This window comes from Alnus glutinosa, chromosome 2, assembly GCF_958979055.1.
Source record: "Alnus glutinosa chromosome 2, dhAlnGlut1.1, whole genome shotgun sequence".
NCBI lineage: Eukaryota > Viridiplantae > Streptophyta > Magnoliopsida > Fagales > Betulaceae > Alnus > Alnus glutinosa.
This window is the reverse complement of record NC_084887.1, coordinates 28515588-28543514: the sequence shown is the minus strand read 5'-3', so window position 1 is coordinate 28543514 and position 27927 is coordinate 28515588. Positions and strand designations below refer to the sequence as shown.

At 38.0% G+C, this 27927-nt stretch overlaps 5 protein-coding genes across 5 annotated transcripts; 1 reads left to right on the top strand and 4 right to left on the bottom strand.

Moving 5' to 3' along the window:
• Nucleotides 1-1030: 1030 nt before the first annotated feature.
• Nucleotides 1031-2671, bottom strand: LOC133859224 (allene oxide cyclase, chloroplastic-like). Its single transcript, XM_062294552.1, has 3 exons — nt 2290-2671; nt 2064-2185; nt 1031-1741 (listed from the first exon to the last, which is right to left on the bottom strand). The coding sequence occupies exons 1-3, from the start codon at nt 2528-2530 to the stop codon at nt 1337-1339; spliced, it is 768 nt and encodes a 255-aa protein (XP_062150536.1). The 5' UTR covers nt 2531-2671; the 3' UTR covers nt 1031-1336.
• Nucleotides 2672-4436: 1765 nt separating this feature from the next.
• Nucleotides 4437-6321, bottom strand: LOC133859223 (allene oxide cyclase, chloroplastic-like). Its single transcript, XM_062294551.1, has 3 exons — nt 6155-6321; nt 5940-6061; nt 4437-5055 (listed from the first exon to the last, which is right to left on the bottom strand). The coding sequence occupies exons 1-3, from the start codon at nt 6180-6182 to the stop codon at nt 4654-4656; spliced, it is 552 nt and encodes a 183-aa protein (XP_062150535.1). The 5' UTR covers nt 6183-6321; the 3' UTR covers nt 4437-4653.
• Nucleotides 6322-8338: 2017 nt separating this feature from the next.
• LOC133860786 (allene oxide cyclase, chloroplastic-like) lies at nt 8339-9515 on the bottom strand. The gene is made up of 3 exons (XM_062296409.1): nt 9211-9515; nt 9001-9122; nt 8339-8891 (listed from the first exon to the last, which is right to left on the bottom strand). Exons 1-3 carry the CDS (start codon nt 9434-9436, stop codon nt 8448-8450), a joined length of 792 nt encoding a protein of 263 aa, XP_062152393.1. The 5' UTR covers nt 9437-9515; the 3' UTR covers nt 8339-8447.
• Nucleotides 9516-20189: 10674 nt separating this feature from the next.
• On the top strand, nt 20190-21589 carry LOC133859222 (protein rough sheath 2 homolog). Its single transcript, XM_062294550.1, has one exon. The coding sequence runs from the start codon at nt 20373-20375 to the stop codon at nt 21498-21500; it is 1128 nt and encodes a 375-aa protein (XP_062150534.1). The 5' UTR covers nt 20190-20372; the 3' UTR covers nt 21501-21589.
• A 4723-nt stretch (nt 21590-26312) lies between these two features.
• Nucleotides 26313-27497, bottom strand: LOC133861109 (AP2/ERF and B3 domain-containing transcription repressor TEM1-like). The gene has a single exon (XM_062296818.1). The coding sequence runs from the start codon at nt 27235-27237 to the stop codon at nt 26356-26358; it is 882 nt and encodes a 293-aa protein (XP_062152802.1). The 5' UTR covers nt 27238-27497; the 3' UTR covers nt 26313-26355.
• Between the last annotated feature and the right edge of the window lie 430 nt (nt 27498-27927).

Genomic DNA, 27927 nt, shown 5'->3' with positions numbered 1-27927 from the left:
GTCTTTTAATTGTAGAGCAAGCCTTTCCATGGATGGGGCCAAGCAATTAAAGCGTGGACCTGAAGACAATTTACATTCATCTTTTAATGTAAGATTTCAAAGGATCGAGAGGATGCGATGGCCATACCAACGCCCCTCTCGTTCTATCTCTGTTAACAGAGGTCTTCAATCTTTAAACTTGTAAAACCCAAATATTAAAAATGACACTTGAAAATCCAAGTAATTGTTTGACAGTTGACACTACTAAAAATCGACCCTCTGTCGAGGTGAATAGTAAGTAAATGGTAGTTCAAGGTAGTCGGGGGGTAAGAGTATCAATTTATGGGCTTATATTGAAGGAGGGTGATAATTCATGACAAAAAAAGTAATTACCCATTTACTTTTTGAAAAACCACTTATCCTAAAATCTTAAGTTGATAGGAATGGGTAAAATTAATCTTTTAATCAATACATTAAAACTTTCCCTCACGTGTGGGCTCAAACTATATTTTTAATAAGTGAGGCCCAACACGTGGAATATTTAATTGAAATAGGACTAAGTAACGGAGCCAAGGTTCAAACTCAAGACTTTTGGCTCTAATACTATGTTAATTCACCACGTATCCTAAAAGTTTAAGCTAATAGGAAAAGTAAATTTAATAAATACTTTAACAAGACTATCCGTTGGTCCTTACTAGATACTTTTGAGATGTTTCAATACAAAAAATGAGTGTTTGAGCCCTTTTGAAACTTGAAAGTAGATTAATCAAAAAATGGAGTCCTTTTTCTTGTCACTTTGGTTAAATAAAAACTGACTTCACATAATTTTTCTTTCCTAAGCCTAGTTAACATTTAACCCCAAGAGCACGGGATTATTAGGATATAGGATTCTTCCGTCGTAAAAAAGAGAGAGACATTTATCCCCCAACTATCTTCATACGATCAAGTTTCAAATTCACCAATAATAAATTTGAAAATGAAATGGGTAGAAAATGCATTTGTATTTAAAAAAAAAAAAAAAAAAAAAAAAAAAAAACCGATGCCAATGACCTCCTTGAATTTGTTGATCCACATGCTTCTTCTTCAAAAGTAGAATAAATTAAAGTCCAAGCACACATCTTTGCTGTCTCCCAATACATGCCTCCATCAACCCCACCACACACACGTTTTTTCTTTCAAGGGCATCAATTAACAAAGGGAAAATGACAAGATATTTGTTGGCAGTCACCACCACCATCAATCCATCATCATCCCATCTACCTCACATGGTTCGAGAGTTTATTAAGAAGGTTTTATGACCCACATTCCTATCAAAAATTACTCCAAAAAACAAAACTTATTCCTGCTTTTCCCCCCATTAGTTAGTGAAATTGGGTAATGTGGCGTGGGGCTCACAAGCCCTTGCAGCTGGGGTCGGCTCCACCTCTGGGCTGGGCTCGACTGGCTTGCCAAGAAGCTCCTCAGGCAAGTCGTCCTTGAGGCCTTTCAAGTAAAATGTGTAGAAGAGCTTGAAGGGGAACACAAGCTGCTGCAGCTTCACCTGCCCGTACGCTCCCTCAAAGATCCCGGAGCCACCGGTCACCGCCAAATACGTGTCCTCGTAGGTCAAATACGCTCCCTGCACCGATATGTGACCGTAGTCCCCGAAGTAGAAGCTGTAGATCGCCTCGTACCTGTCCCCTTTCTTCTCCGGTTCGTTCTCGATCAAAATGCATATTCCCGCTGTGATCCCCGCCCGTTTTTGCAGGTCTCCGGTATACAACTATAACAAAAATATGAGCATGTAAAGAGATTATCACTTGCTCTATTTAATTTAATTCAAGTAAGAAAAAGTAGAAAAGAGATAAAATCCATTTGCCAAAAAAGAAAGAAAGAAAAAAAGTTATCTTTTTTGTCATCTTACTGATAGTCTGCATAATCCAATTTTCACAGGATAGATTATCCCGGAAAACAAACAGAAAGTAGAGAAGGCATAAGCTTTTTTTCTTGGATAGATTTAAACATACACACGGTAGATGAAAATCGAGCAATTTCTAAGTCAAACGGAGAAGAGTTTTGAAACAGATCGAGCGTCAGAAAATTACTTTGTTAGTCAAAGGGACGAGATCGCCAAGGGAATTGACGGATTTCTGGCTCAACCGGAGGTAAGCAGGGCTTCCACGGTCACGCTCGTTGATCTCGTACACGTACAGCTCCTGAACTTTGGCTGCAACGAAAAACAGAGAGAAAAATCGAAATGTTCACATAGGATACAACCAAAAACTCTAACTTTGTGGTATAAAAATTAGTGGGTAAGTGAGAAATAATTACTGGGTCTTGCAGAGCCTGATGGGTCGGCCTGGCTTTTGCAAGAGAATGACCTTTTAGGAAGTGCAAAGCTGAAGCTTTGTGGCGGCGTCGAGTGGAGTTTGAGGCTTCCGGTGAGAGATGGGTTTGAGAGCTTGGAGGGCAGGGGTGTGTAGGTGGGTGAAGAAGCTGGGAGCGATCTTGTTGGAATTGCTAGTTTGACAGAGCAAGAGATGGTTTTCAAAGCAGAGCTTGAGCAAGCCATTGGTGAGAGAGACAGAGGGTTTTGCTCCTCGTGGGTGTTCACGTGTTTGGTCAGAGGGAAAAAGTGAGGGAAAATTGTTGGAGTTGGAGTTGGAGTTGGAGTAGAGGGTAGGAGAGGAGTTGCTTATATAGAAGGGGCTTATGTTATGCTGGTTGCTGAGGTTTTAATCATGTGGGTATTTTTGGGGGTACGGATGGTCGGTGTATATCTATGTAGAGGGTAGACAGACTAGAGAACAATCTACCACGAACGGGTCAAAGCCAGGGTCAAAGGTCGAACATGTTCGAAGGGAAAGTCAGAAAGTTCCAACGGTGAGAAGAACTTCTTTCTCTTGTAGGCCGGTGTGCAATCCTCGACTCTCCAAGTTTCCATTTGCCACATTCATTCCCAAATTCGAATTCAGATTCAAATTATTGACTTTCCTAACCAGCCCTTTCACGAGGGGCCTCAAATTGAAAACCCTAACCCCACTTTCCTCCCCAAAAATCAAGAACCTGAATGAGACATTGATCGAGAACACGGGCTTCGAGCACTCGATCACAACACACCTCATCAATTTCAAAACCACCCCGTCCTCGCCACCATCCTGGTCACCATTGTCGCCCACAGTTCTCAGCGCGAATACGAAAATCTTCGAGCTTGACAACGAGTACATGGCGAAGAAATTGATCGACCTGAAGAGCCGAACTAAAACCCCGTGATTCACATCCACCAAAACCCCCAATTTGTCATTGAACTAAAGCCCTCTCTGATTGCAAACGAGTCGAGCTCTGGCGAACGAGTTAGTCCTTCGTAGTAGAACAAAGAATCGGAGGAGCACGAAAGACCCACCTCTGTAAGGGCCGGACACAATAAAAAACTTTCATTTATGCCTCCTAAAGGACTCGAAGCCTAGGCAAGGGAATTCAAATCAACGAACGATTCAACCTGTGTCCCAATAGATGAAGCGACGGGATCCGACACGCATATTAATAGTCGTCAGGCATTCCTCGCCTTGAATGTGCCCTCAACAACTTTCCAACTAAAAAAATACCAGAATTTAAAAGTTTGAATGATTAAGAAAGAATCCTAATGCCCGACTAGGTAAATGAGTAAGATTTGGGAATTAGGGCAACTGATACAACGAGCATCCACCCCAACTGGGCTTAGGGGAAATATAGGCACAAGCCCGAGCTATGGCCCCTGATGGGTTGGTCGATTGTTACAAGGATAACAATAGGAGGAAATCGTAGAGGATCCCCTCCTACTGCTTCATCCAAGTTGTCCCATTATTCTTGGTGAAATAATAGGTAATACCCTCAATTTTTTAGTGGGCATGCAGTCTTGCACAACAACAAACAACGATGACCATTTGACAACAAGCTAGAAACTTAACGCCACAAGTTACAATCGATCAGGGTCGTACCCCCTTCAACATGTGACACATGGCCAAGAGTACGTCTGGTTAAAAGACATGGATTAGACCCCACGCTCAGTCGAGGCCACCTAGTGACACCTAATCAATTCCATACAACTTCTATAAACCCACCATACAAGAAGAGCCATGCTACCCATGCAGGCAATAAATAACAATACTCCACCATATTAGATACATAGAACTATTTTAATAGTTATTTTTGCTAATTTAAGCATCAGAGTCATCTTTCGTTGACACTCCGACAAGTTTTCGATGTTACCCCCTATCTCTCTTTTGCAAGTTTTTATTGTCCAGAACAGTTGTATTGTCATATACTATCATTTCTTTTTGTTATTTTTGAAAAATGATGGATCATAGAGATTACAATGACAAATTGTTTACAATGTCCTAGGAATGTCCAAGAAAGATGCCATTAAATAGCCGATGCTATATGGGTATAAAACTCATCACATTGCCCAAATAACGATCCCAAATATTCATATTCTAGAATTGCAACATAATTTGGTGCAGTTTTATTCTACTTCCACAAGGCACACGAGATTAATAAAGTCATTTAATCAAAGAGACTTACAACAATATTCATAAGTAGCCAAACCCACTACAGAAATCCACTCAAAAATTAAAATACTGGTAACCTTTATTTTAGTACTCATCATTTTCATCACTGGCCCACCGGCCATCAACTAACTTCTAATACATAGTACTTTTAATTAGTGAAATTAGCAATGGTGGCTTGAGGCTCACAAGCCTTAGCCGCGGGGCTCGGCTCAACAGCTGGATTGGGCTCCACCGGCTTCCCAAGAAGCTCTTTGGGCAAGTCTCCAATACCCTTCAAATAAAATGTGTAGAAAAGCTTGAAGGGGAAAACAATCTGCTGCAGCTTCACCTGTCCGTACACCCCCTCAAAGATCCCAGAACCACCAGTCACAGCCAAACACGTATCCTCGTAGGTCAAATAGGGTCCCTGCACCGATATGTGGCCGTAGTCCCCGAAGTAAAAGCTGAATATGGCCTCGTACCGGTCACCTTTCTTTTCCGGTCTGTTCTCAATCAGAATGCACATGCCCGCTGTTATTCCCAACCGTTTCTGCAGGTCTCCGGTATATATCTGCAATATAAAAAAGACGATAGAATATTAATTACTCTTTTGGCAGGTAATAAAATAAAGAAAATATTAGGTAACCTATCTCTACGCCTTTGTTTATTCCTTCCACAGTTCCACGTGAAAAACAGAAAAAGTGTGGAGAGGATCTCAAAATGGGATTCCAATGTTTACCACCAATCGTTAATTAGGTAAGAGAAATGAGTAATACTACACATCATTTCTTTGTCCTCTTTTTATCACTTTAAAATTGATGTGGCTCTTAAAATTACCATTAGATTTATGATATATTACCATTGAATTTTGATCCAATGGTAATTTTAAGAACCACATCAATTTTGGGAGGATAAAAAGAGGACAAGGGGATGATGTGTAGCATTACTCAAGAGAAATTATTAAATACAAATTAAGCCGAATATTTCCATCCAACACCAAAACAACCCCAAAACAAACTAGCTGAAATAAAGGAAACAAAACGACGCAGAGTTTTAGAATACTTTGCCACCTCACTACCTAGGATTCTACCAAATCCCTAATTGTAGTCAACAAGTAAAATCCCCAAATGTTGTAACCCTAAATCCCCAATTGCAGAAACCCTAACTTTATAATTGAGCTCACGAGAGATTTTAAAAGTTATCTTATTTTTTTATGCGCACTTAATTAACCCTTAATAAACTATTAGAATTACTTTTTATTGAAAAATGACAAAATATATATATATATATGAAATAAAACCAAATATTTTTCAAAAAATTATGGTACTGCCGGAATAGTATTAACACATAAAACCCATCATATGATTAGGAAGAAAAAAAATCCCATGATTTTCCTTTTCGTCCACATATTTCACATTGAAGAAAGAGGGGATGACTGGGTGAGGAAGAACATGCCTTGTTGCTAAAAGGGACAAGATCGCCAAGAGAATTGACGGATTTCTGGCTCAACCGGAGATAGGCAGGGCTTCCACGATCACGTTCATTGATTTCATACACGTACAGCTCCTGAACTTTGGCTGCAAAAACAAGCAAAAGGGTCACTCGATCGAGGAACTTTAGGAAGAAAAAAGAAAACAATTAAAATTGGTAAAACATGAAGAACTGTTTACTGGGTCTGTCGGAGCTTGAGCAAGCCATTGGTGGATCTTTTTTTTCTTTTCTGGATGTGTATTAGGTAAGTGGTGAAGAAAAAAAGAGCGAGTCTTTTCTCTTGGTGGAGAATTGGATGGTGGTGGGGCTACCTTATGTAGAGTGGGGAGGCGTTGGAGATCTGGGCACGTGGTTTTTGAGGTGTACTAATGGACGGTGCAGGATCATATATAGCAGGACATATGGGAACAGTCAAAGCGTCGTTTTCCTCATACCCCCACGTGTAGAATTGGGAAATTTCATTGGTCTTAGAAAAAAACAACTTGTTTGGAACTGGCACCCGATGTCTGAAACTCGGAAATGGGGAACTGGAACTGGAAAAGTTGACCATTGTTTTCTGCTATTAATTCTGCACTGTCCGGCCACCCCATAAATGGGGTCGGTGATTTTGGAGCAAGGTTGATTACAACAGCGATGAGGGTGGTTTTTCTATGAATTCGGTGAAATCATGTGTGATGTTAATTTATCGGATTCTGAGTGGACGCTATAAAGAGATTTTGTCGCATTATCTACTTAGTCCAATCTAGTCATCAATAGATAATATACAATACACGATATGGGGTAAAAAAATAACGAAGGATGGGAAGGAATAGAAAAAGACATCCAATAATCAAGTTCAAGACAAGGCAGCATTAGTTGTTTCAATCCATCTCTTATTACGATATTGAATAGAAAAATTGGGAGTAAGTAATATTGAGGGTAGATATGTACGTGATTTACGTGTCTCATTTAGGGATAATGGTAAAAGACTTTTGAGGCTCATTCAAAAAAAAAAGAAAAAAAAAAAAAGAAGACTTTTGAGGCTCCTGATTATCCCATTAAAAGTTGATTTCAAGATCGTTCTGTAATCCAATACTGAGTTCTAGTAGTGTAATCTAATACAGAATAGAGCTTATTTGTTAAGGAAGAATAATATTATGATATTTTTCATAATAGTTGCTGGATGCACTTATATGATATAAATATTGGGTATAATTCATTCTTGAAAAACAGATTGCAATGAGAAATGCTTAAAAGTTGATATACGCATGGTTAAGAAGATTGTACTTAAGCCATGTATGTGGAACATTTAGAATTATAACATAGCGTTACGTTTGATGTCTACGACGGTCTACTCCATCGATACTGACTCGATTTTAGCCATTTTTCTTTTAGCCGCTCCACTCATCTATCAGTATTCAATGACTTAACACTATTCTTATACATAATACAAGATATTTTAATCCAGTATATAGGTCATCCATTACATGGCTCGACTACAAAGCTGCAATTCATTCGGTCATAAACTCAATGAATTGAGTCTGATCTCATACTTGACATGATAGCTGACTATGATACCAAATGGTACAAACATTGAATATATATAACTCACTCTTGAAAATTGGCTTGCAAGAAGAGGGTGTTCAAGAGCTTATATACACATGATTAAAATTGTACTTAAACAATGTGAAATATTTACTGTCTTGAGTATGGACGAAATAAACGCATAGATATACACGAGGTCATGCTTAATTATAAGATAAATTGCATCATATACAAGATTATATTGTATATGAAATATTTATCCACTTTTCTCCTTATAATCACAGTTTTGAATGATCCGTACGTTTGATATTGACTAATATACAGTGAAAGATCGTTGTCCGATTTGGATGAGGAAAGCATTTTCTTTTCCATGAATGATGTAAGATCTCAACAAGCAGCACTGGGTGCAGTGGTATCAAAAGGGAACACCCTCCCACCCACTGACCCGGTTTTAAGTTTTAACTCCATGGATGTGTGGACTTTACATGGTTAATCGAACCGGTCACCTTCAGCGAATTAATCCGAAATAGGCAGGGCTTGGGAGGAAGGTTAACTACAACTGTAATGGGGTTGGTTTTTGTTGATTCCGATTACCTTTTTCCTTAAATTGGGGTCAATGAGTTGTAATATTGTCCATTTAATTCTGATTATGAGACATGATTTGCTGTGGAAGGAATATTGGCCTCTTCTCTTCGCATGTATTTTCAAGACCCAGAAGAGGTTTAATGGCGATTGTCATATAGTCAGAAGAGGCCCTGCTCCCCTGCATATATATACTCATAGGCAAATAAGGCAACGATATAGAAATCGGCAAAGAGGCCTGCCGTTTAGGCCCAAACAACACATAAAGAGATTGGATGCCATTAGATAAAGCGTTGTAAAAAAAACATCATGAACTCAATTTCATTTTTTTTTACAAACCGCAGAACAAGTCAACAAACGTCAAACTCACGAACTTTCTTTGTTTACAGGGAGCTTTGGTTGTGAAGAGAGCCCCGAGAATAACACACGTAAAATAGGTTTCCAATGGGACACATAATAAAGGAAGGGGTCGATGACTAGGTTGGGCTCTACGGGCTTCACAAGAAGCTCCTCCGGCAACTCCTTGATGCCCCTCAGGTAAAACGTGTAGAAAATCTTGAAGGGAAACACAATCTGCTGCAGCTTCACCTGCCCGTACACCCCCTCGAAGATCCCAGACCCACCAATCACAGTGAGATAAGTGTCCTCGTAGGTCAAATACGCCCCCCTCACCGCCATGTGACCGTAGTCTCCAAACTGAAAGCTGTAGCTGGCCTCGTACCGGTCGCCTTTCTTTTCCGGTTTGTTTTCGATCACGACGCATAATCCCTGTGTGATGCCCAGCTGTTTTTTCAGGTCTCCGGTGAACAACTGTGGAAAAAAGAGAAGGAAAAAAAATGCAGGGTGTTTACCTTTATGTGATAGAAAGTAAAGCAAAAGGAAAAAAGGATACTTTACAAAAGTTATTCGCTTAAAATACTTTGTTAGTGAAGGGGACGAGATCGCCAAGGGAATGGACGGTTTTTTTACTCAATCCGAGATAGGCAGGGCTTCCACGATCAAGGTCGTTGACCTCGTATACGTGCAGTTCTTGAACTTTGGCTGCAAAAACAAACACAAAAACCAAAAGGGTCATCCTAAGAACCACCAAAAAGTCTAATCTAGTGAGAAAACTTGAGAAAATGATTACTGGGTCTTGCAGAATCTGACGGGTCGGCGTGGATTTTGCAAGTGAATGATCTTCTGGGTAGTGAAAAGCTGGGGTTTTTTGGTGTGATGGTTTGGAGTTTGAGGGTTTGGGAGTGAGATGGGTTTGAGAGCATGAAGGGGAGTTTGTTAATGGTGGGTAGTGATCTTGGAAATGGCAGTTTCTCAGAGGAACGGATGGTTCTCGGAGCAGAACTCAGAGAAGCCATTGTTGACCTTGCTTTTGGTAGGTACGAAGGTAAAGTTTTGTTAGAGAGAGTGAGAAAATTTGGTGAAGATAGAGTAAAGGTGCGGGAGAGTGTTTATATAGAGGGGTTTAATCAGGTGGTTCTCTTGGGCTTGTAGATAATAGATGGACGGTGCAGCTACGTACAGGAGTCAGGACGGAGAGTGTAAACGCACCGTTTTTTGAATTTGACGGAAAATGTTGACCAATTTGTGTGGGGCCGCACACCTAGCATGTAAATGTCATCTCATGTTTTTCTTGTTTTTTTTTTTTTTTTTTGGGAGTTTTTTAAAGTTGGTATGACTTTTATAATTATAATTGACTCAAAATTTATTAGTGATTTTTATTACAAATTTAATAGTAATTTTAAAATATACATCAATTTTAAAAGATACGACTATACGAGATGGATATTGGTATGACATGTAGCAGTAATCAACACCAGTAGCTTTCCTTTACCAAGATGGCAACTCAATTCATTGGCAATTAAAATGTTGAAAAAATTTCACTTATCATTTTTACAAACATATTCATAAACTTTAAAATGTTTTAATTTAGTGTATTCATCTTTTAATTTTTTTTTCAATTTCACCGATCTATTAGAATTTTCAGTTAAATGTTTTTTTCAATTCAATATTTAAAAAGTGAAATTTTCTTGAAAATGTTTTTTTAATGATTATGAGTCGGACCACTCAAAATTAAAATTTTACCTTAAAAAAAAAATCTTATTTTCTTAATTTTGTCGCCTCTAATCTAAAATCTTGGTTCACCCTTGGGTCTAATCACATTTCTCTCTCTCATCCTTGTCCTTTTACTCTTTTTAGGCTCACATAATGGAGGAAGATGAGAGTGTTGGCAATATTTAACGGTTATGGATGAGTGGTGGAGTACCCAAATATCGAAGGGCCCAGTTGAGTGCCTATCGGCCCAAAGGTAGCTTCAACCTAAATGTAAGGCCCAGGCTCACCAAGCGGCATATATACGCATTACACTCAAACCATTCCCCTAACATACGCCCCTAAACAGTCAAGACCATGAAAACCACGGATACCCATAACCCACCATGCACTCTCTCGTCCTTTCCCAATTTAGAGTCAACTAGTAAGGAAAAGAGCCGTTGGAACATCTCTCGAAGGAAAGCACTTTATGAGTGAATAAAACGTTTCATATTGGTTCTCCTACTTTCTGACCTAGTCGTACCTAGCCCACTAACCAACCAAAGGATAAAAAGGACTCTGGCCTATGTAAGACTGTAAAGGTATATAACTCGTATCACATTTATGCAAGCTTTCTAACACTAATTATTTAGATTCAGTCCATGACTCTATATATCCTCTTAATCTCACTCTCGCTAATTTAAACATCAAAAAGGTGATTATACTATCACCCCCGACGTGCTACTCTAATCCTTAGCTCGTTTGGTTTGCAGAATAGTTTTCAGGAATGGAATGGTATGGGTCTATTCCTTGGAATACCTATTTCCATTGGAATACACATTTCCTTACGAAGAGGAATACCTATTCCTTTCAAAAATGAGAAGAATAGCTATTCCAATGGGAATAGACTAGATTTAAAAAAAAAAAAAACACAATTATTTTTTATTATTTTTCAGTTTCTTTTCTTTTTTTTTTTTTTTTAAAAAAAAAGGTGAAAAATCGAAACCCCCCCCCCCCCCCCCCTTAACAGCAATGGGTGGTCGGCCAGCCACAAATGGCTCCTGGGGTGGCCTGGCCACCCTGGGTGACCACTCCGAGGGTGGCTGCGGCCACCCCCTGTATATTTCGTGGGTGGCCGACCACCAATTGTGGTGGTCGGCCACCCTATAGTTTTTAATTTTTTAATTTTTTAATTTAAGTTTTTATTTTTATTATTTATTATTTTTAAAATTTATATAATACGAGAATTTTTTAGTAATTTTGATTGTATTCCAATTAATGTATATTAGTTGTTGCCAAACTAAAGATTAAGAATAATCATTCCATTCCATCAGCTTCTATTCTTAGGAATAGCTATTCATTTTCCTAATGAAATAATCATTCCGCAAATCAAACGAGGCCTTAGTCTTTTTGAAGATCTCCTTGTCATGCCCACGATTTAATTATGGAAATAAGGGGGCACAAACTTAGGTACACATGATCAGAGTATAAATATAAAATCATAATTACACAATCTTAGGGCAAAAAAGAATACAACAGGAAAACCTAAAAACTTTTATATTTATCATTTGCTTGCATTACAAATGTGGCTGTAGCTTCGATATACAGTACTGTATATCCTATATCCAAAAATCTAAGAGCCAAAACAAAAGGAACTACATTGCATATAAGGAAGTTATTGCCGTCTCGATCCTCGATCCAGTTAAACAAATGATGATGTAGAGGGCCATGCTCAACAATATCTATTAACAAAGTTTATAGGTGAAAATGATGAGCTTCACAACTCAGTAAGAAAACACAAAACATAAGATATATCATATGATAGAACATTTGCTTGAAGAAAATCTGTATTACAAGTTATAATAGATCATGCAAAATTATTACTTTGAAATTGCAATAAACGAAAAGAAATCAAATCTTGATCGAAGCACAAACTTATGATTATTAAAACTTTAAATCATTTAAGACTTCCTTCCATTCTGTTCTTCTTCATTATTTCTCTTATTGAAACTTAATTAACCCTTAGGCCATTTCTACATTTCTTGAACCCTGAGCGACACAAGTTAGCACGTCTTGAAGTACCTCTTGAGCTCAATCATGCGGCCACAAGAGAGCCGGCTACAATGAGATATTTCTTGATTGATGGACCATGGCCAAGTAAAAGATCGTCACCATGGGTGTGCACTCAGGAAAAGGCCACCTGACTGATAACCCACACTGTGATGTGTGGTTTACCGTGCTATTTGTGAATCATATGTTTTATGTATTCTCATACCGGTTATAATCGTAGTCATGTCATAATGGTGCCGCTAGGATAATTTCATAAAAACATGGTACACATGTTAGTTCATAAATATAACATGATTGACTATTTCTTGAGTTTATAGTCTTGCATAAATAAATTGTATATGCATTTTAATGAGTAACTGTAATCATGATCATGATGACAGAAAACATCATGGTATATATTCACCATGTTATAATGGCATTTGTAAGACTCTATATCTTTTGAAATATCATGGTATTTATCATGGCAGCATTTGAAATATCATGGCATTAATCACTGCTTTAAAACATGGAAGGAAGTACAAAAAATGCATGCATCAGTTAGAGAATTCCCTGATCTTTGTTTCAAAAGTCTTTAGTTTAATATAAAGCATACTAGCATTTATGCCAGGGGTTTCAAAAGTCTTTAGCTTAAGTTCCTTACTTCCTTAGAATCTTCAACAAACATCAAGCTTTCATAATTTATAAGCACAATCCTTATTCATTTTACATCTCCCAAGTAGCAAGCAGGGGTATTAAAATATCAAGCCTAGCCAAATAGCAAAGTTGTCCATTCCAAACCAACTTCATAATCTTATAAATAAAATTATCAAGCTTTAAGCTAATAAGTAAATCATGAAGAGTTTGGCTAGATTCTTAAGGTTCTTATGTCATCTACGCCCATAAAATTATAGCTTCAATTGTAACTATTACATCTGAGGTTTTTTGTGATTTTTTTTTTTTTTAGATTTTTCTCATATATATAAGAAAATGAATGAGCTATTGGGTGTCTAGTACTAGTGCTCTTACATGGGTATTTATAGACTACAAATTCCTCACTAATTAACATCACATTTAACTCACAATTGCATTGTAATTAACTTATAAGCAATTCCAACAGGTAGAATGAATCTTATGAAACTCCCACATGGTTGAAAAGTCAAAAGGCACAAATGTTATAAGAGTAATGTTAGAAACCACAATATTAATGTGACAGTCTTAATCAACACTTAATTTGATCTAAGGATTGATTGAGTCTAACGACACAATATTGTTCGTTTTTGGCTCTTCCAAACAAAACTTTCCAAGAGGTTACCCATCCTAAGACAATAAATCCAATAAATCTAAGTATAGTGTTGCCCCTTGCCTTGAAAGAATCCACACGTGGCCACCAGCTTTTGAATTTCAATAATTTTTGCAAAAAAGTTCAACATATTATATTTTATAATGGCCACCAACTTTCCAAAAATAAGGGAAGATCTGTTGCATACTGCTCGCGGAAACATCTAACCTCTATTTTTGCAGGAGCACATTTAACTATGAAATTCTAATAGATTCATCATCATCACATTTTTAAAAAAATTTATATATATATATAAAACCACATTTTCATTTCCATATCTAAGCGATCACGTCAGTCTCAATCTATCACAAAATCAACACATAATTTTTAAAATAACTCTTTTTTGTAAACGCTAATAATTGAGCAAAATGGATCTTGATGATTGCGCTTTGACAGACTAATTAATAAGAATACTTTAATCATGGATTGTATAAAAAAAAAAAAAAAGCAGTTTTGTTCCACAAAGCATATATATTGGATTAATTACAAAAGTTGACGGTTGCGTGGCACTAAAATAAAGTCATCGATCAACTTGTCAAATTAAAGCAGCACATGAACCAGCCGATGGAATCTAAAATAATAATCAAAGCAACAATTATCGCCCCAGCGGCCACTAATCAAATACCATAATCTCTTTGTTGTCATTCTTAATTAATTGGTCAGCGAAATTAGCAACACTGCCCTTGGGCTCGGCTCCACCTACGTCTCCAATACCCTTCTCACATGCATGCCTCTAAATTCTGTCCACATTAGACGACTCTAGAAATAAAGAAAAACAAAAAAAAAAAGAAAAAAAAATTAAAAGCTTGATGGGCTTCTTCTAAGGACGACGGTGTTGAAGGGAAGAATTAAATGATTTCTGCAATCTCTAAATTAAGGCCCATTAGGGTAAAAGGTACACTCTGTATTCCCAATGTATACAGGAGGGCTATTTGCCTATTGGCACGCATTACATAGAGCCATAGAGGTAGCTACGCTAAAGACAAAAGCCACAAAAGCCTAAAGGAGCAACCAGCAGCCAGTAGCCACCAACAGATCCGAGAAATGCGTTGAGAGGGTTTGCCTTAAACTCGCATCCATACAAAACGGAGCGTCAATGCATGGCAGTCCCTCATTCAATAACTAACCATCTTCCAAAATCCACCTTACTTTCATTCGTAAATAAGACAAAATTTTCTACTCTTACTTTTTTTTCTTTTTTCTTTTTTTTTTAAAAATTTTTTAACTTTAACCAAAAGTAATTTTTTTTTTTTAATTTTTTAACTTTAACCAAAAGTAAAAACTCCCATACTCAATTTGATTTACATGTTATAATTAATACAACATAAGACAAATAAAAGTCAAGAAAGCAAAGGAAAGATGCTCACATAATTTTTTTTCTTCAGCCTTTGCAGAAAAACCCTTTTTTTTTTTTTTTTTTTGGAAAACTATGCAGAAGAGAGGCATTCAAAGGAAGAAAACAAATCTTAGTATTTTTTTTTTCTTATTTACCCCTATTTAATTGTTTGTTAATGTATATTTGGAAGGTGGTTTTTTTTTTTTAGTTATCCTCTATAATCGGAGATTCTTACTTTTATTCTTTTTGGTAAGGAGTATGTGAGATGAGCTTTCTTGTTTGAGCAGGGGCTTCCTATTCTTTGGGCAATGAATGATAAGAACTAATTTGTATCTATTTTTTTTTTTTAACAATGAAATAACATTCATTATAAGAGTGCAACTTCTATCCGATCTGGGCATAAAATGGTTATTTTCTGCCCTCCAATAATAACATGCCACGTCAGTTTAATACACCAAAACACATCAAAATACTGTAGGCTGAAAACGCCCAATCACACCAAATTCATGAAAAAAAAGAAAAAGAAAAAACTGAAGCTCCTACTCCCCAACTCGTCAAACTCGCCATCAGCCGCACTGCCTCTTCCCCTTCGTCGAACAACCAGTCCTCCAGCCACAGAGATTCGACGACAGTGAGTCTCGACGACCACCGGCGAGCCTCCAGTTCCTCTTCCCCGCGACCTCCTGACACCGTCGACAAAGATCCAGCCTGAGCCTTGTCCTCTCCCAAGATCCCTCCCTCTCACCAGCCGTTCTCCCCTCTCGCCCCTCTGGTGGTTTTCGGTCCTTGGGCTGGCCCATCTGGACAATGGCAGTGTAGGACCAGACAACGGTGAGGATGGGGTCATTGCTGTCGATGGGGGGTAGGGAGAGGTCGGTGCTGTCGGGGTCGAAGATCGAGTCAGACCGTGGAGCGGAGCATCTGAGCGAGACGATCCACTTGCTTGGCTAGCTCTTCCCGGTGGCAACAATTAATGTGCATAAACACCCCTTCCCGGCGACAACAACAACAAAATTTAACAATTAATCAATCCAAAAGACCAAAATTAACCAAAAACACACTTCACTTTCTGCTTCAGCCACAAAATCAAACAAATTAACCACATAAACTCCCACCAAAACCCTAGAAACGCAACAAGTTCCTAAAACGAAAAGCGTTCACAATCACATCCCCACTCAAACTGAAAATCAAAGTTCAGTATTCTGTTCCATAACAAAAAGAATTAAAGAACCAATACAGAGACTACGTCGTAAGCAGTCGGGGTCAGTGGTCAGGGCTTGGTTTCCGACGTGAAGACGCCCGTCTTTCTCTCCCTCGATTTCTTCATTTCACTGCAAAGAAATACAGTGTTTTGCATCTATTTCATTTTCTTGCTTTGGCTTACGTGTCAACTTTTCATTAGCAGGCAAAAAAAGCCTAATTTTTGCCTCGATCGAATTAAAGTTATCCCCTCATTATAATCTGAGACCCAAAGGGCCAAAAGTTGTAATCAGAGATACAAAGACTCCTAAAAGCAAATTATAGGACTAATTCGTAACTTGGAGGGCAGCTGCCTTAGCAGAAGGACGCAAAAAAACACTCATTTTTTACAATAAGTTATACTATGAGAAGATAAGAGAGCAAGATCTCATCTAAAAACTAAATCTAAAGTCTACCATGGCAGGCTTCAGAGATTAAATAACAGAACACAATCTAAAAAAGCCAAAAAACATAAACTAAATAACATTGGCCGGCATAGAGCTTACGGAGTCGCTAGTAGATATGTATCAGGCTCCTTCTAAACGAAAAAAAACCTGTTATGGAATAAGCTTATCAGTGTACTAGAATAAAACCCCATCAAATCCTGATCAAGAATAAGCCTATTCCCATGCTGGAATATAAGTAACCCAATTGTGTACCCAAACATCAGTTTTCTTTTTCATCAAAACGCTGCCGACGCCTTATAAAAGAAATATCTCAGATTGTGCAACCCATCATTATTCATTCCTCCTCAAATGTTGCCGACGACCTCTGAAACGGTATAGAAAGTGCAGATTTGAGAGAGCAAACTCCTCTACATCCTCCATGCTCCCCGCACAACTTCAAGCCTCGCCAGAAACAGAAAACCGATTTTTGTTCCTAACTTTGAACATCCCAACCGTAGATATGTGACGTACAGGTAAAAATTATTATTATTATTTGTATTTTTACGAGTGTATTGTATTTGAAGTGCTTGTTAATGTTTTTATTTTAAGAAAAAAAATAGTTTTTTTTTTTTAATAACTTTTTTTTCCTCATACATTTCATTTCTCTTTTCCCTTTGGTGCATATATGTTAGCCTCACATCCTAGGTATGTATCAATTAATTGGACCATATTTTTTGCAATCAATTTTGTTTTTCCTGTTGAAATCAAAGATAATAACTGAGGTATATATGCATAATTGTGTTGTAACGATTTGGCTCTTTTTGCTATCTTTGTTTCTTTTGTTTTTCCCACGTATACTCTAGAAATGCCCTTTCTATTAGCCTACTTGATGACACTGGCTCTTAATCTGAATGCCTTGAATAATAAGTAGGGCATTTCTAGATACTCTAGAAATGCCCTTTCATTTTCACATTCTTCTATTGTTCATCAATTTCATTATAAAATACCTAGCTATCAGGATGCCTGTAACTTACAAAAAAAAACAAAAAAAACAAAAAAAAAAAAACCTCTATTCTCATGCATTTTTGTTGTACCACTGACCTAAAAGCCAGGCGGGTTATCAAAATTATAAGATAAATGTTATACAAACTTTTTTCTTTACGCTCTCAATTGCTTAGTCCCTAATGTGACAGTGGCAACATAAACTTTTTATTACAATATTTGTTTTTATCATATTTAGTATTTACTTGCTCTTTTTCTGCAACTGTTACGTTAGAGAATAAATTCTTAAAAATGCAAATAATAAAATTGGTATGCCATTTCTCAAACAATAAGCCTCCCGTGTCCGTATTCCCACCGCAAAGTAAAACTAGAAGTGGAACATCCCGATTTAGGTCAAGAATAATTTTTCTTGCACACACTTTGTACACAAAATGTGTGTAAGAAACGTGACTAGGGATTGCCCCGCCTCAAAGCGACATGGCTGACCACATTTCGAACTTAATAATTGTTAGAAATGATTTTTACACAACAATTGTGCACATATTTTGTAGAAGTGTCGAGTCATAATACCTATAAAGTAGGTCCTATCATATGAATCTCATTTCATATGTTTATATTGTGCACTACTGTAGTGCAGTGATTACTTTTCAATAATTGTGGGGTGCTTTAATTCCACGCTCTACCAAAGGCGCATGAAGTGCATTTTCCTATTTTTAGCATGAAGTGCCTTTACCCAATTCCACTCGGTCGGCATCTTCCTTATCTAGGTATACACGTTACACGACCAAACAATAGGGCTCTCGCTGTCCAGTCTTGTCCACTCCTTCTGGGCTCTGACTCACTCTGCCCCCACACCGCCACGCCCTCTGCTCCCTTTTACCCCCCGAGGCCCGACCCCACTCACTCCCTGCACACTCGCACACCCATACAAAAGTAAAACCAATATCCCCACGCTCACCAAAAACGCGTACGAACACGTCCAATCAGAGTGCGCCACTACACATCTCTCACATATCCCAATGTCCTCCACTGCCCCCATGCTGCATGCCTCCAACAACAAAAAGACTACTCTTTGCACGGTTATGACGTTGTCGCCCTCGTTGGTTTACCGCGAGATCTTCACCTTTTTTTTTTACCAGAATTTAACGGGCAGCATCACGAATCACGATTGTTTTACTGTTTAATTTCCGCAAAAAAGAGTTACCCAATTGATCATAAATACCGCTCAAATAAAAAAAATAAAAAAATCTAAATTATTTGAGGGGTTTTGAAATGAAACTTAGGTTTAGGCCCCTCACTCACTTGATGCTCATTTGTTAATGTTGTCGATTAATCTTATTAAGGCAAGAGTAATAAGAATTCAAGAAATAAGAGTTAGAAGCACTCAAGGGATAAGAGTTAAAGAATGATAAATTCAATTTATTGTAATTAATATATAAATAGAAGAGATTTGTAACATTCAAACTATTTTTTTATAAATAGAGATTTGTATACAATCAAATAAAGTAAGGAAAGATGTAGCCAAAGAAAAAGACTTTGACTTGTGGATGTAGGCCATAGGCCGAACCACTTTAATTCTCTATGTCTCTCTTTCATCTTATTTTCATAAATTATATGTTCTTTCATGTGCATTCAATATCCACCTTGTCTCGTCCACCTGGACCAGAAGGCGGGGCCCAAGATCGATAAACCATCAAGCGCCTTGTCTCGGGCCATTGATCATTTGATAATAACGAAGAGTGTTGCTATAGAGGATTTCCACCCCGCTACGCCATCATAACCATCTAGTAAAGGACAAATTAAGATGACAGCTGCCGTAAATGAAATTTCTATTGTTATTTTCATGAGCAAGTCTCTCCACCAGGAAACGTGCATCAAGGGATTACACATTCATACTACACGACTAGGGAAAGATGTTTCGTACGGCCAGAGCATGCCAACCAAAGGGTGCCACTTGGCTAGACGTTTATGCAAGGAAGGGATCCATGCTAAATATAAGGAGGAAGCAACCATTGCATGTATGATCTTTGGATTGATTGTTTTTTGGCTTTTCAAAGTTTTTCTATTCTTCATCACCCTTCACAAGACATTGTTTGACTTAAGTATCGTAGTGGTCTCCAATCGGTACACTCGACAAGTTTTTTTACTTACTTTCATTCTTGTTGCAGGCATTCTCGATTGGGCTCAAGTATGTGGTCGACTGTATCAACATGTATTTTAGTATAGACATAAGTTTACGTAAAAGTTTGGGGGGCATCTTTGATGTTGTATATAAAAATAGGAAAAATTATATATATTATTTTCAAACTACTATCTCATTACCAATGTCTTTTCAAGCTACCAATTGTGTCAATGTTACCTCCTAAACAATTAAAATAACGTCAATATCCCAAGAAAGTTATAATTGTTATGTAAAAAGTTTGGATGCATCTCTAAATTTTATAAATGAGAGTTATTACACATTTATTTTTTGGCCATTTTTTTAAAACAAATTTATTAATGGTGCATTTGTCCTTTTTTTAGTTTTTTACAAGGAGATGAAAAAATAAATAAATAACAAAATGTGAAAATCAGACATTTATCTTTTTAAATAGAAATAAAGAGAGCCTATGAGTAGAAAGATGAGGTCACCCTCATCCTAGCCTAGCCTTTTTCAACTCTTTAAACCCCGTCGCTTCCCATTTGTTTTCTTTAAATATTAATCGGCTAATTGCTCTGTGTCTCCCCCTCGGACAGAAGCAGAGAAAAGAAGATACGACGCAGAGAAAAAAAGATACAACATATATATATATATATATATATACACAATAGTCCATCTCAATCAACTATGGCCTAGACACAGAGAGAGAGAGTGAGAGAGACGGATCGCCAATGATCCTGACCATCTCGAAAGCACAAATGATGGTGTTGAAATGAAGGAGCGTCAGCGGTGGCAGCCAGAGGAAGACGCACTCCTCCGAGCCTACGTGAAGCAATATGGCCCCAAAGAGTGGAACCTCCTCCCCCAGCGCATGCGGCAGCCCCTCCAGCGCGACCCCAAGTCCTGCCTGGAGCGCTGGAAGAACTACCTGAAGCCTGGCCTGAAGAAGGGCTCCCTCACCCCGGAGGAACAGTCCCTCGTCATCTCCCTCCAGGCCAAGTACGGCAACAAGTGGAAGAAGATCGCCGCCGAGGTCCCCGGCCGCACCCCCAAACGCCTCGGCAAGTGGTGGGAGGTCTACAAGGAAAAGCAGCTCAGACAGCAACAACAGCAGAAGAAGAAGGACGGCAACAGCAACAACGCCGCGGCCGCGGGGGAATATTCCGACTGTACAGACGGGAGTATTCCGGCGGCGGCAGGTTCTCCGGAGAGGGTTGCTCAGGGTCCGTACGACCACATCTTGGAGACATTCGCAGAGAAGTACGTGCTTCAGCCCAAGCTCTACTACACGTTCCAGTCCTCCCTGAATAGTAATAGTAATATGGGTCCGGTGGCCGACCCTGATCCGGTTCTGTCCCTCGGGTCCACGAGCTCCTCTTCTTCGACGACGTCGTCCGTACTTCCCTCGTGGATGAACATGAATCCTTCGTGCACGACGTCGTCCTCGACTACGTCGTCGCCTTCCGTCAGCCTCTCCCTTTCTCCGTCCGACCCGATTCCAGACCCGGACGCGAATCCGACTCGCATGTTTCCGGGTCAGCAAATGGGCACGCTGATCCAGTACTGTAAAGAGCTGGAGGAGGGGAGGCAGAGCTGGGTGCTGCACAAGAAGGAGGCCACGTGGCGGCTGAGCAGGCTGGAGCAGCAGCTGGAGTCAGAGAAAGCAAGGAAGAGAAGAGAGAAAATGGAGGAGATTGAGGCAAAGATAATGTCTTTGAGAGAGGAAGAGAAGGCTTTTGTGAGCAGAATTGAGAGCGAGTTCAAAGAAGAGCTTACTGCCTTGCAGAGAGATGCTGAGAGCAAGGAGGCCAAGCTGGTGGAGGCATGGTGTAGCAAGCATACCATGCTGGCTAAGCTTGCGGAGCAGATTGGCCTCACTGCTCCAAAGGGAATGCACTAATCAAATTACCCATTCGCTGCTGTTTTTCTTTTATGGTTATTGTCTTGCATTTTGTATCTCTTTTTTGTTATTGGAATGCATTTTGCATCGATGCTTGTTGTCGTTCATATTTCTGATATTTGAGGCTTAAGCGATAAGGGATAAGAGTGTGACGAGAGAGCGCAGTCTACAGCTTCTGCTTTTCTGGTTCTCTGTCAAGTCTGTTTCTACATTTTTGTAATTAGCACGCAGAGATGACATCTTATTTTTGGCGCGCTTGAGTCTTGAGAAATCAAATAGGGTTGTGTGTTGATCGATCATGTTGGATCAAAATCAAACCGTTATTGTAACGATGCAGCCAGGTTGATGGTGGGAGGTAGGAGCGGCCATGTGACTGAAGACTGAAGTACTGAACCATGTTTAGTCGGTCTGTGATGCATGGTTCAAGGGTCTCTGAGATGCTACAGATGCTACGCTATGGCGCACTGTTGATGCTACGTCCTTCATGACAAAGACTATTCAGTGAACTTTTTGGGTCTTCGGGGCATAGGACGTGTGGTTGTCAAAGTTCGAGACGGCCATTCGTACGCTTTCAGTTTTTTTTTTTTTTTTTTTTAAAGAAGAATTTTATTTATAATTATTGAACATTCATATTTTTCTATTTAAGGATAAAAGATAATAGAAAAATAAGAGTGTTTTGTATATTATTATTATTATTATTATTATGAACAAGTGCACACATTTATTTTCTCCATGCACTGTATACCTGGCTGTGGAAAATATATGGTTTAATATGATCAGTAAACCTGAATTGAGAAACTTGCGAAAAAGCTTTTTATTTGTCAATATCCTAGCGACTTTCCTTTATGCAACACTCAATCTGGTTGTGTTAGGTTTGTTAATTAAGAGTCTTTATTGATGATAATTACGAAAAAGTACAGGTCTGAAACTTAAATTTATAACGAGTTCAGAAAATAAATTCCTAACCTAATCTTGTGTACTCTATAGCACTTCTTATGAATGAGTGAAATTTTAAAACTTGTCAACTGTATGATTGAAGGAATCTGAGAGGATTGTTGTACTTACATTTGGATTTTTTCCAGTTCAAATGAATTGTAGGGGATCTAATTAGTATATTAATTTAAGGGGCAAAATTATTTATAAAAATGTAAAAAAATAATTTTTTTCCTCAAATAAAAATAACGGGATTCTCTCCGGTTCAATATCTCCGACCAATTTAAAATAAGTTGAATAAAACATTTGCTTAACGTGTAAAAGAAACTCATAATTTTTTTTTTTTTTTTTTTTTTTTTAAAAAAAGAAATTGAACTCAATAAAACTTTCTTCTTTTAATGTGGTCTAGACATATTATTACGTCATGTATGTTAGGGTTGTGTGATCCACCTTCCGAATCATGGCAACATTTGTGACCGCAAACATACCTTTGGTCAATTAATTAACTTCTAGGTGCACTTAGCTTGACAAACTAGTTGGTGGACCGCCTTATGGCCGTTGCACTCCATCCTAGCTAGTCCAGTATAATGCTTAATTATTTTCTTAGGCCAAAATATACTTATTAATTAGATCGCGTGTACAAATTTTATGAAATAAAAACCCTAGCTTAATTCCTAACATGTATTAGATTAGATTTGGACAGGATAGATCATATTTTACTTGGTTTTCTCCTGGGACTCGAAATTGTTGGAGTTTTTAGCTTCAAATTCTAAACAGTTCTAACATATCAAGACTCATGCTCTAATTGATCTAAGACTAATATAACATGTCATTTCCTCAAAGCTGTGAAGGGCTTTAACACAAGGAAATAAAACTTATTTTATTTCAATTTTGACAAAACTCTAAGGGACGCTTTGCATATTAACTAATACACAAAATCCAGGCACATTCCATCAGTTTAAATCACACAAGATTTCAACTAAACAATGAGTAGTCACACACAAAAAAAAAAATAAATAAATAAAATCCAATTTTACAGCACCAAAATCCACATCATGCATGTGCCAGCTCTTCAAGTTTGCTCCTTCATGTACTGAAACTCCCCTTAATAAGCAGCAAATCCTTTGGTTATTACTAACATTCCAGAGGAGTTATTAAGAAAATCTTTCCTTTCAATTCTGTCTTATTGTTAGATTAGTTTATCTTTGTTATGTTGAAATATAATATCATAATTTGAGTTTTATTAGCTAATAATAAGCAGGCACATGGCTGGCTTTCAGTAGATTGGAATAGGTAGCGTAGGGAGTCATTGAGTAATTTCATCAAACATATTTAGTGAAAAGATAATTAATGTGACCTAGTTTTGCAGGTATGTTGAGCATTCTCTCCCATTTCAAGCTATGGTACGCAAAACAAAGAAGGAAAAAAGTACCTTCAATAACGATACTAACCCCTCATTTTACGGCGATCAATTATAATTGAACAAATTATTAAAAAGTAAAAAATACAATAAACATAAAAACACACAATCCTTTGAAACAAATTAAAAAATGACAATTTTAGACAATAGACTCTCATTTTTCCTCGGTTTCTCTTGGGTAGATCTGATGGGAATGGTATGGTCTTTGCAACTTTCAAAGAAGAAAATTCAAAAAATGCTCTTTTATCCATAGGTTTTGTTTTTTGGTATAAAATTTGGTGTTTTTATGTCTAATGTTTAGTCTGTATTTAGATGATGGGCCAATATCTCATTAGTAGTCCCATCAAATTTTACTCACCAAAGTAGCTAAAAATCACTTTGCAACTTTCAAGGAAGAAAATTCAAAAAATGCTCTTTTATCCATTGGTTTTGTTTTTTGGTATAAAATTTGGTGTTTTTATGTCTAATGTTTAGTCTGTATTTAGATGATGGGCCAATATCTCATTAGTAGTCCCATCAAATTTTACTCACCAAAGTAGCTAAAAATCACTTTTCTCTATTCTGGTGAGCCACTTTTTAAAAATTATCTCAGCAGCCTCACCATTTTAACTATTTATTATCACTATGAGAGTGACTTCTATACGGTTGTGGCATAAACAAGGCATTTTCTGCCCTCCAATGAAACACTGACACGTCAGCCTAGATAAAAAACGAAATAGTTTCAAAACACTGGATTTCGTATCGTAGTGTTAACATCTGCTAGGAAAAAACACTCTGAACCTCACTCTCCTTCGCACAGCCACCATTGTTCCCATACCCGCTGCCCCAGAACGTCTGTTTCTCCCTCTCTGATTAAAATCTTCACATCTTTCTTTGCAAAAAATAATAAAAACAAAAATACACTATGTACGGACCAATGTTTTAACCCATCAAATGAAAGACAACAGTTCATCGAATAAGTCATCAAAATAATGTAAATCAGGGAATTTTTGGGGCTTTCAGCGTGAAACAAGCAGAACCCACTTCACCTGTTGGATCAAACACCAATTTGGAAACAAAAGTAATTGGAGAATGAAAAGTCCAGGCAAAAAAGCCTTGGTGACCCTTGAAACCCAAGACCCACTTCTAATTTTAACCACACGAGTGCAATTTGAATAGAAAATGCGCACTTTAGAAGGTGACTCTTAGAGCTCCCGGCGTGGGTGGTGGCGTTCGTCTGGGCAACGACCTCCACAAAGGAGAGAGACGTTCCAGTGTTTTTTTTCGTAGCAAATATAAACACTAGAGACCAAATCCAGTGTTTTGAAACTATTTTATTTTTTTGTTACAGGCTAACATGTCAACATTTCATTGGAAGGCAAAAAATGCTTTATTTATGCCACAACCGTATGGAAGTTATGCTCTATCACTATTCCATTTAAATAATATTTTTTTTTCATATTTTTTTATTCTTTTTCTATTTAATCTTTTTATAAAGAATTCTTCATATCCATGAGATGGGAGATGAGAGAAGAAAATGAGAGAAAAAAAGAAAAAAATGTGCTGATCATGTGAGAGAGAAAGTCAAAACTTTTTGGTTAAAATGGCGAGGCTGCTGGGAGTGGTTTTTTAGTATTTTCATCAAATTGGCTCACCAAAATAATTTGATGAGGCTACTAAAAATACTGTTAGAGACTACGAAAATTGAGTTTTACAACTCATTCTTATCAAAGGGGCTCTGAAATGTCATTAGCCCATTTTATGTTATGGTTTGCAGATGACAGTGTTAATGAAAATGGGCCACATAGTTAGTTACCCAAAAAAAGAAAGCCCATGTGAATTGTTAGATAGGTTTGATTGAAAGGCTATGAATGAGCCGTGGATATCGGCCACCACATATCTCCTTGTTGGTCTTGGGATCCCTTCGAGCTAACGTGTAGAGATAATTACGAGTAATATTATTTAGCAAATTGTTATATAATTTGATGATGTGAAAATAAAAAATAACTATTAAATTAATACATGTTAAAAAAAAAAAAAATTATTTTCATTCTCATGTCATCTAAGCTATATGACAATAGTATAATAGTCTACTAAATAGCATTGTAAGTAAAATATTTATATTTCATTAAAGGTCTTTTTACAACAAATTAACCCCATCTCTCTCAACCACTAAGAGGAGTGGTCTAGTGGCATTCGAGTTAAAAAATGGGGGTAAGGTCCCAAGATCAAATCTCGATATGGGAAGCACTTGGTTTACCACCTTATTGGCTTGGTATCGCTAGTGTCTTCAATAAAGCTAGACAGTAAAATTATGGTTCTATTAGATTTTAAGCAGCACCTGTAGTTTTCTGTCGTCTATGCCCCCCTCTTATGCAGTTGCCTAGTGGGTAAGGACTATCAAGATCACGTCCAGGTAAAGTAGCCAATTTGGTCGTCCCACACCATTACAAATTTTTTTTTTTTTTTTTTTTTTAAAAAAAAAAAAAAAAAAAACCTCTCTCAAACCTAAACTATTATTATCTATAACACATCGCTTAAAGGGGCTTGTAAAATATTGACACCAAATAACCTAACAAGTCTTACAGCTTCTACAGATTTTGACGGGTTTACCTTATCAGGCACACGCACACCCACAAAATCCGATCCATTTCGATGCCTCCGGTCAATGAATAACTTGTTATCAGGCCCTACTGATCGCTGAAAGCTAACTCTATCGCCAGCTTTCAGGTTCTTCTCCTTCACGAATCTGGTCCACCCTTTTGTTAAAACATAGCTCTGGCTACTGCTCCAATAGCAATATCTAAACCTCCACACCTTCCCTATATCATCTTCAAAATTCAACAAGACACCATTGGCTGAACTTCCAGAAGGCAATGGAAAATACTTCTCCGCCTGCTGTTTTGGTATAACCATCCGGTTAAGCTTCCCTACATCGCTTGGTGTCACCACCTTCTCGAAAAGGTACTCCCTGGCTTCACCAAATCCATTGCCTCTGATTCTTTTCGCAGTACTGCCATGAAACTCACCAACACTACTGTACTTAGTTTGCTCAAGCTCAGACGCATAGGAGTGTTTCCGGAGCATGTCAACAATTTCATCCTTGGAGTGAGAACTCAAGAAATACGATTCCATGACATCATTGCCGGCAACCTCCAAAGGAAGCTTGAAATTTGTGATGGCGTCGCGGCCACGGAACCTTTGTGCCGCAACGTCATACGCCTTAGCAGCTTGTTCTTCCTCCTCGAAAGTTCCCAGCCACACGCGTTGATGCCTGTCGTATATCTGTGCACCCCACCTGCCGTTTGGCTGCGGAACTACTCCCTTGTATTTGGAAGACGGCAGCTTTTGCGAGGAGACGAAGATTGAAGCACTTGTTCCTTCATCCGAGCAGCTCATGGCCATTTTTATTCACAGGTTTGTTGAAGGAGAGAGGTAGTATGTATTGGGTTTGGGTTAACTTAGAGGATGGTGGAAATGTTGGTGCTTTATGCATTCCTTTATAGTGTCATGAATTGTGGGATTTGCATGAAAAGTCGGACCCAGTGAGCAAGTTGATGGGATTCACATGAGTGTGGCCAGAACTTGTTTTTTGCAAGTTCATCCCCCCTGCAAGAGGAATAAGAGACCCTTTTTTTTTCTTTTTCTGAGGAAATACTTCAACATTATCGGATTTCATATCTGTTGCAGTTAATGCTTTTTGAGAGTGATAATTGAGAAAAGAGGGCTCTCCTACATGGATGGGGCTGGTTAATTGAGAATCCCAAAGTCACAGGTGTCATAGTCTAATTGGGTGTCATCTGACATGGGCTTTGTCTTATTATCTAGGTTCAAAGTTGGTATCTTTTGAGAATCACTATTACATAATCCATAACCAACATTTGGCAGGTTATCCCAATAGGTCCATTCAGTTTTGGTTTGTTTGTCTATTCATGCACTCTTCTATAATAAGCATGGTAATTAACTATGATTAAACGTGTTTAAATAGAGGTGTATATATATATATATATGTGCATGTTATAATTGTCCTGGATCGGGTGCACAAATATTTAACATGAACATCATGCACCAACCTACACCGTCCATTTTGGACTT

Excerpts from the sequence above, each read along its gene's own strand:
- LOC133859224 (XM_062294552.1), bottom strand. The coding sequence starts at position 2,530 with ATGGCTTGCTCAAGCTCTGCTTTGAAAACCATCTCTTGCTCTGTCAAA. Across the intron at positions 2,186-2,289 it reads ATCAGGCTCTGCAAGACCCA|CCAAAGTTCAGGAGCTGTAC; the intron begins GTAATTATTTCT and ends TTTTCGTTGCAG. Across the intron at positions 1,742-2,063 it reads TCGTCCCTTTGACTAACAAA|TTGTATACCGGAGACCTGCA; the intron begins GTAATTTTCTGA and ends TTTTTGTTATAG.
- LOC133859223 (XM_062294551.1), bottom strand. The coding sequence starts at position 6,182 with ATGGCTTGCTCAAGCTCCGACAGACCCA. Across the intron at positions 6,062-6,154 it reads CTCAAGCTCCGACAGACCCA|CCAAAGTTCAGGAGCTGTAC; the intron begins GTAAACAGTTCT and ends TTGTTTTTGCAG. Across the intron at positions 5,056-5,939 it reads TTGTCCCTTTTAGCAACAAG|ATATATACCGGAGACCTGCA; the intron begins GCATGTTCTTCC and ends TTTATATTGCAG.
- LOC133860786 (XM_062296409.1), bottom strand. The coding sequence starts at position 9,436 with ATGGCTTCTCTGAGTTCTGCTCCGAGAACCATCCGTTCCTCTGAGAAA. Across the intron at positions 9,123-9,210 it reads GTCAGATTCTGCAAGACCCA|CCAAAGTTCAAGAACTGCAC; the intron begins GTAATCATTTTC and ends TTGTTTTTGCAG. Across the intron at positions 8,892-9,000 it reads TCGTCCCCTTCACTAACAAA|TTGTTCACCGGAGACCTGAA; the intron begins GTATTTTAAGCG and ends TTTTTTCCACAG.
- LOC133859222 (XM_062294550.1), top strand. The coding sequence starts at position 20,373 with ATGAAGGAGCGTCAGCGGTGGCAGCCAGAGGAAGACGCACTCCTCCGA.
- LOC133861109 (XM_062296818.1), bottom strand. The coding sequence starts at position 27,237 with ATGGCCATGAGCTGCTCGGATGAAGGAACAAGTGCTTCAATCTTCGTC.